General features: G+C 33.3%; 1 protein-coding gene across 1 annotated transcript; it reads left to right on the plus strand.

The window, feature by feature from the left end:
• The first annotated feature begins 1028 nt into the window (after nt 1–1028).
• On the plus strand, nt 1029–7966 carry LOC127719117 (uncharacterized). Its single transcript, XM_052225140.1, has 3 exons — nt 1029–1047; nt 6232–6633; nt 7962–7966. The coding sequence occupies exons 1-3, from the start codon at nt 1029–1031 to the stop codon at nt 7964–7966; spliced, it is 426 nt and encodes a 141-aa protein (XP_052081100.1).
• The last annotated feature ends 501 nt before the right edge of the window (nt 7967–8467 follow it).

Here is an 8467-nt window from a genome sequence, read left to right on the forward strand (position 1 = left end):
GATTGCTTCCCTCAGAACATGTGGTAGATACTTTAATATAGTCAGCCGTAAGTGATTGAGCTAAGGAAGTACTTCTATAGCCCAGTCGGTTAACACGCTTTTTTTTTAACACAGAGGTCCCAGGTTCGAGTCCCGGTGGAGACAGAGATGATTTTGTAAGAAGAATCATGCTCTCCGGTTACATAACTATAATATCACAGAAAGTATGATCTGGGAGAACTTTTTTCACAGATAATTTCTATATAACATGTTCCATCTCTATAAAATAAGTTCCACACTTTACCTGGTGAAATAAGTTCTGGTTTGGTGAAATTTGTTCCTTACCTATTGAAATAAGTTCCGGGTTTGTGAGATTTGTTCCTTACCTGGTGAAATAAATTCTGGGTTTGTGAGATTAGTTGCTCACCTGGTGAAATAAGTTCCTAGTCTGTAAAATATGTTCCACTGGTTAATCAAGTTATCTTATATACTAAGCATTTGTCATCAGTGAGTTTAAAGTTATTATTCAAGTACATTTAAATAAAAACATGTATTATCGCTATTTTATGAAATTTTCCTTTGATCTTAGTGAGCTACCATTTGATTTTTATGGGGGGGCTACGATGAAAAATGTTGTCCTGCCTTTTTTTAAGTTTAATCTCTGTCCTGCCTTTTTATTTTTCACTCTATTCGGTCCTGCTTTTTTTTTTTAGTTTATCCTGACTTTTTTTTTTACTTAAATTGTCATCCTGCCTTTTTTTTTTTTTGCAAAGTGTCTCATCCTGCCTTTTTTTTTACTCAAAACTCCTGTCCTGCCTATTTTTTTCAAATTTCATCCTAGCCCCCCATAAAAATCAAATGGTAGCTCCCTTACCAACTGATAATTTCCTTTCTCAGCACAGTACCGTGATATGAAAACTTATCGCTAGAAACTAAGAGCAAATGGCCATTGTCAATGAAATTAACAACGTCGTCATAGGTAAAATAGCGATAAACAGATTATCATTCACTGGGGTAAAGCTGATGACCGTAATTCGATTCATCCCAAGATGGTGGATGCAGAATTAGGTCAGAGTCTATATTGTCTATTTAAGTGTTTCTATGATCATGACTGATGATATATTCTATAATATAAAACATACATTGGTATGATATAAATTTATAAAAGATTCACACGGAAATCATAAATTACTACCGACACATGACCGAGAAATGTATATGAGACAGAAAATTCAATTTGAAAAAATCGCTAAGATGACCTTAATTCATCATTATTATTTTTTTTTAAGATGACCGTAACATATAACAAGTGTGACCGTGATTCCATAATCCAAGCAACAGATAATATTGAGTTTGTCTCCATAGGGGCTTGGTTAATGGATATAAATATGTTTCAAACGAGAAAACTAACGGCTAAATTAATGTATAAAAAAAAGAACAAAAAACAAATATGTAACACATCAACAAATGACAACCACTGAATATTACAGGCTCCCAACTTGGGACAGGCACATACATACAGAATGTGACTAGATTAAACATCTTAGCGGGATCCCAACCCTCCCCTAACTTGGGACAATGGTTCACCGGTGTAACAGTACAACATAAGAACAAACTATAAAAATCAGTTGAAAAAGGCTTAGCTCATCAGATGGGTACAAATAGAAATACATCGTACATCTATTAACAAAAACACATAGAGGATGTTGCTGGGTACTTGTACATCCTAACAACAAAAAGACACTAAGTTATTTAAGTGAGACTCACGCATTTGCATGCTTATTTGGCTGCATTTTCCTTTGATCTATTGTTTTTTTCTCTTTGATCTTTACAATTTTGGCCAAATCTCACGCATTTGCTTCATGAAAAGTTGGCAGAACTGTAAGTACAGATCTGAGAGTACTCGCAGTTACTGACAGCTACATGTAGTTTAAAAGCAAATGACAACTAATAAAAAAAATCATGCATCTAAGACTAAAAATCATGCATCTTACATGTCTTAGACAAAAGAACATTCATTTAAAGGAAAATTTCAAATAAGATCAGTAGTTTTCTTTTTTTTTTCCTTTACAATCATCTGTGGAACATATTTCCTATGAAATTTGTTCCGGCGGATCATTCAACAAATGTCACCGGAGCATATGTTTTGTTACATATGCTCTCTACCAGAGTTGTTAAATTTACCAGTCTGCCCGAGGAGAGGCGCTGGTGGGCTTGCTATTTTATTCCCAAATTTGTACAGCTATATCATGTCACATGTGTATATAGCAGAATTTTTTTTTAATCTATGTTCAGGATTGGCTTGAAATATGAATGAATTTACAACATGGTGTCATCGGGGTTAGATTCAGAGCTTGCTTCATGGGTGGGTTTCCACTATGTTGAAGACCTTGAGGTGACCTCTGGATGCTGTCTTCCACTGAACTTTTTGAAGTAAGGCCAAAGGGGCCTGTACTTTCAAAATTTCACAAACCCACTTGTAAATCTACAAGCCGAAAATTCTCAAGTCATTTTTGAGGCATTTTAAAATGAAAAACCCATACTTCAAATCCAGCAAAGCCAAAGAAATTAAGGTTTACGACCCCTTCTGTAGCCATGTGAATTACGAAATTTTCAAACTGCAATAGTATCAAAACAGAAAAGATACATTTGTAATGAATAATAGAGATGGTCCATTTTGTACATATACGATGTATACCAAGGGGAAACTTTGTGCAAAGCATTATTATTATACGACCGCAAAAAAAAATTTGCGTCTTACAATGCTTTGATGTCGGCGTCGTCCAAAGACACATTTGGTTTCCGGACAATAACTTTAGTTTAAGTGAATGGATCTCTATGAAATTTTAACAAAAGGTTCAATACCACAAAAGGAAGACCCTGTTGGGATTGATATTTTGGGTTATGGTACCAACAGTTAGGAATTAGGGGCCAAAAACAAGCATTTTTGTAGTTTCCGGACAATAACTTGTGTGTAAGTGTACGTCAAGATTCAATATCACAAAGGAAAGGCTGGGATTGAGTTTTGGGGTAATTGCCCCAAATGTTCAGGTATTAGGGGTAAAAAAGGGGCCAAAAAAACAAGCATTTTTCTAGTTTCCAGACAATAACTTGTGTTTTAGTGTATGGATCTCTCTAAAATTGTACTACAAAGTTCCATACCACAAAGGGAAGGCTGGGATTGAGTGGGGGGGTCCCATTTTTTTTGGGGGGCACATTTTTTTCACAATCAAAATTCAGACAGTCATGACAGTATCAAGTTTGAATATTGTGTCCAAATTTGCCCCAACTGTTCAGGGCTTGATTTCTGCGGTCATGTCAGGCTGCGCTCAGCGAAGCAATTTATTTATTGTTGTTATTGGTTTTGGTAGGCGGCTTACTTATAAATGTAGTAATTGCACCTTTAATTCATATTACATAAATATTATGTATATATGCTCATTCCTTAATTTATTTTTAGTATACATTTTTGCGAGTAATTATATGAAACTGTGACGAACAGGGTTGACTGTGTTACAATAAAGTTTTCTGTATACAATAATATATGAAAAAAAAAAACACAGAAAAAAAAAGTAATAGGAAAATGAAAAAAAAGCAAAAAAATATAATAATAGTTCTTGATGAAATGTAATAGGTATCATAAAATTGATTTGAAATTTCATCTTATTGTTAAACTTTGTGTCGTCTGTGATATAATTCATGTTTTTTGTACTTACAAAAATAAAGTATATATATCAAGAAACATAGAACAAGACATGTGCTAGTTAAATGCTACCAATGTAAGGACGTCTCCCACGATTGATGTAGCAGATAAAGAACCCTTTTGTAAGGATTGATATTTTTTTATTATTATTTATTGTTTCATTGAATTTAATAGAAAAAGTGGATTTTGTGGCAAATAAACCTAGATTTTTGTAGAAAATCCACAGACTTTAATACAGAGATTTTTGTTATTAAATTTTAAACATAGATTACTCACTTATTTTTCTATGATGTGCTAGCGTTCATTATTTACAAAAAGTCCTAAACAACCTTTAAATTCCAAAAAACCTCCTGCTGAGTAATGAAAGTCAAGCGCACCCTAGAAGGTGAACTTGAATTGGTCCATATTTATCATGTTTATATTTATTTTAACCAATATCTAAATTTATAAACTTGTTTTAAGGAAATCATTTCTAGCACTGCATGCAATAGTACTAGTCCTCTATCTATCAAACAACGAATTGCCAAATATGAGAGTACAAGAGGAAAGGCTGTGAAATTTCTATTAAATTTCCATATCTAGATATAAGAAGATGTGGTATGAGTGCCAATGAGACAACTCTCCATCCAAGCAAAATTTATAAAAGTAAACCATTATAGGTCACAGTACGGTCTTCAATAAGGAGCCTTGGCTCATACCAAACAGTAAGCTATACAGGGCCCCAAAAATTACTAGTGTAAAACCATTCAAACGGGAAAACCAACGGTCTAATCTATATAAAAAACAAGAAACGAGAAACACTTATGAACCACAGCAACAAACGACAACTACTGAACATCAGATTCCTGACTTAGGACAGGTGCAAACAAATGCAGCGGGTTTAAACATTTTAATGGTACCAAACCTTCACCCTTTTTCTGAAACAATAGTGTAACATCACAACATAGAAAGACACACTATAAAATATCAACTGAAATAGCTTAACTGAATCAAAGGACATATTAACACCATTGAACATACACTGAACAAATAAATTTGACCTATGATACAATGTAAATACAAAATAAATAAACTAAGGGAAGAATAATAAAAGTAACATGTTATATCGGTATGAAATGTTAAACAATTAAAGAAAAACAATATGTTCGAACAAAAATATCAGCCATTTGCAATAACTTTAAACACAGGTAAATGAAAATAATTTTGTTGTTAGGTATACGTGTACAGTTCCAATAGAGAAAGGAAATATTTTTACAAAATAAATAATTTTGATGTTCATAGTACGAAGTGAAAATTTATAGTATTAAATACCAAACACTTATCAAAGCTGGTATATAGACCAGATATAACCCTGAATAACATTAAATAACAAAAAAGCAATACAATAAGTATCAACAGGTCAAATAAACAAGAAAGTACGATTTGAGAGTACTCGCAGTTACTGACAGCTAGTCATGCTAGTTAAAAACCAAAACAATTAATAATAAAAAATCATGCATCAGAGACTAAAATCAACTAAAACACATCCCAGGGATTTAGTATTTTAACGTCATGGACAGTCAAAGAAGACATGACTAGTGCAATGCCAAAAATAAATGTATCGACAGACAGTAGGATAGTTAGGAGTTTAACCTCTTTATAGATCAAAACGAACTTGGGTGTGTCTTTATACATCCCGTTTGAAAAGAATACAAATTTACTTATGTTTTAATTTGCTGATGACAAAATCGATATTAGTGCCAATGTAAACTATATTCAAAGATCTAATTACAACATTGGTAAGATAACGTTTACTAATAAGTTTGTTTAAAGGTTCGATGAGTTTACATGGATCACATAGTGATTTCCGCGCTTTAAGTACAATATTACCGTAAAATTTAGGATGTGAAATACCCCTATGTTTAGCATTGAATCAACACAAGGGTACATACTACATAATCCTTAAAAGACAAAATTTTGGAATTCTTTTATTTTATATTTTCTTTTTTAATTTTATTCTCTGCTAAATGAAAATAGCAGGTTTTGAATATTCTATGTTACCATCATAGTGTTTCCTGCAGGTTTTGAAAAGGGACTTCACAATTGTTGTTACTTAAGTGCCAATTTGTCAAAAAACATAGCTTATTGAAACTTCGGACGATCTTTTACTAAAACACCAGGTGAGCGATTCAGACTCCTGGGAGCATCTAGTTTATTTTACTTTAACGAAGTCTTTGAGCAGACACAATTAATTACCTGTGGTCTGATTTTGTCTGAGAATGATCTGAAACAGTCTTAATTTACCACAGTCAATATTAATCTGAAATGTGACTGAATGTCTGACAAAGTCTGAATATTTTACCTATGCCCCCTGTTTAGACTATTTCAGATATAAAAAGACTGAAATGGCCGTTTCAGAACTAATTCTAACTACTAGTGTATAGCATTAATACTTGGTAAGTTGATAGGTTTTTGGTAGTACAACAGGGTTCACCTGATTGGTGATGACCATGATGATAAAGATTCAGATTACAAATGTAATGATGCTTTGATGTGATTTTTTGTTGAAGGTTACAATGGTGATATAAAAGATCCAGATTACAAATGTGAAAATGATGATGATGATGATGATCCAGATTACAAATGTGACAATGATGATGATGATGATGATCCAGATTACAAATGTGACAATGATGATGATGATGATGATCCAGATTACAAATGTGGCAATGATGATGATGATAATCCAAATTACAAATGTGACAATGATGATGATGATGATCCAGATTACAAATGTGACAATGATGATGATGATGATGATCCAGATTACAAATGTGATGATGATGATGATGATGATAATGATCCAGATTACAAATGTGATGATGATGATGATGATGATAATGATCCAGATTACAAATGTGATGATGAGGAGGAGGAGGAGGAGAAGGAGATTAAGTCTTTTAGCCCTGATGGTAGGTTAAAAGTTATTAATCATAGAATAAGTGTAAGTTAAAACAAGTAGGAATTGATTTCTATTCACAGGTCAAAAAGTAGAATCTAGATATTTTATCACTTTGAGATAATAATGTCTAAAAAACTGCCTAAAATTGATTTTTGTCTCGTCTTGACATACATAGGTATGCTGTTTTCGGCGTCGGCGACAGCGGCGTCAACAATGTATTAGTTTGTGATTAGGTCTAGTTCATGGTGAACCACTAGTGGTAGGTCAATGATATTTGGTATGCAGTTGTATTAGCATTGGCACATCTCATTACCATGGTGATTATTTGGCCCTTCCCCCTCAGTCAAGGTCTATTGACTTTGAAACTTTTCATAGTTTACATGTAGTTAAGTTTGTGATTAGGTCAATTTATGGGGAACCACTGGTGGTAGGTCAATGATATTTGGTATGCAGTTGAATAAGCATTGGCATATCTCAATTCCATGGAGATTATTTGGCTCCGCCCCCTTAGTCATGGTCTATAGACTTTGAAAACTTTGCTAAGTTAACATGTATTAGTTTGTGATTAGGTCAGTTCAAGGGGAACCATTAGTGGTAGGTCAATGTTAATTGGTGTTCAGTTGTATAAGCATTAGCACATCTCATTTCTATGGAGTATATTTGGCCCCGCCCCCTCAGTCATGGTCTATTTACTTTGAAACTTTTGCTTAGTTTACATGTATTAGTTTGTGATTAGATCATGATATTTGGTATGCAAATTTTTTGGCATTTGCAAGTATTGTTTCCATGGAGATTATATAGCCCCACCCCTGATCATGGTTCATTGACTTTGAAACTTTTACATAGTTTACAAGTTAATGTTTGTGTTTAGGTTTGTTTAAAGGGAACAACTTTTAATAAGTCAATGGTATTTGGTATGCAGTTGTATTAGCATTGGCACATCTCATTCCATGGAGATTGTTTAGCCATGTACCTGCAGTCATGGTTCATCGACTTTGAATATTTGCATAACTTACATTGCATTATCAAAATTACAAAAAGGCGAGACATATCTCTGTGATAACAGTTTATTTCAAATACTAACTGTTCCTCCAATCCATGCCTTGTTTTTTTTTATTCGATATAAACATTTTTTTTTCCCAAATTGTTCGTCTATATGAGAGCTTAATTCCATATTACATGTTTGTCGATGGATTTGACCTTTTAACCGTTTTCAAGATATAGGGGCCCAAAGTGGGGCTTCAGCCTTAAATGTAAGAATTATTTTCAATGGATTACTCATGATTATCCCTGCCTTCGTTTTTCAATCAGATTTCAGATATCTCTTATGGTTTTCAGGTTAAAAGGGGGTCAAAGAGGCAAAAAACATCATATTAAATCCTATATCAGCGATTTATTTCCAATTGATTATCCAAGACGTTTATATGTCAAAGATGCTTAGTCAATCCACCATTATTTGCATGTGTCAACTCAAACACTAATAGTGTGTCCATATTGGTACCCAACATACAGAGTTCAACATGCTGCTCTTGGCGTAGCTCTTGGTTTATATTTGTCTTTTAACAATTTACACATAATGAGCAGAATGATACAAAATTTGTAATCTATGATTACCTATGTTCTTAATTATATAAACACAAAAATTTGATTAACATTACAACAAAGTATTGCAAAATATTTTGACGGCACAACTACTTCGTTAGTTGCAAAACGTAGAATGCCTAGAGATCCAAAAGTAAACAAATTTATGTGAAATTCATTATCAAAGATGTGGTCATGGTTGACTTTGATGACATCAACTTGTTTACTTTTGTATCTCTAGGCAGTCAATGTTTTGCAACTGC

This window comes from Mytilus californianus, unplaced genomic scaffold, assembly GCF_021869535.1.
Source record: "Mytilus californianus isolate M0D057914Y unplaced genomic scaffold, xbMytCali1.0.p SCAF_10, whole genome shotgun sequence".
Taxonomy (NCBI): Eukaryota; Metazoa; Mollusca; class Bivalvia; order Mytilida; family Mytilidae; genus Mytilus; species Mytilus californianus.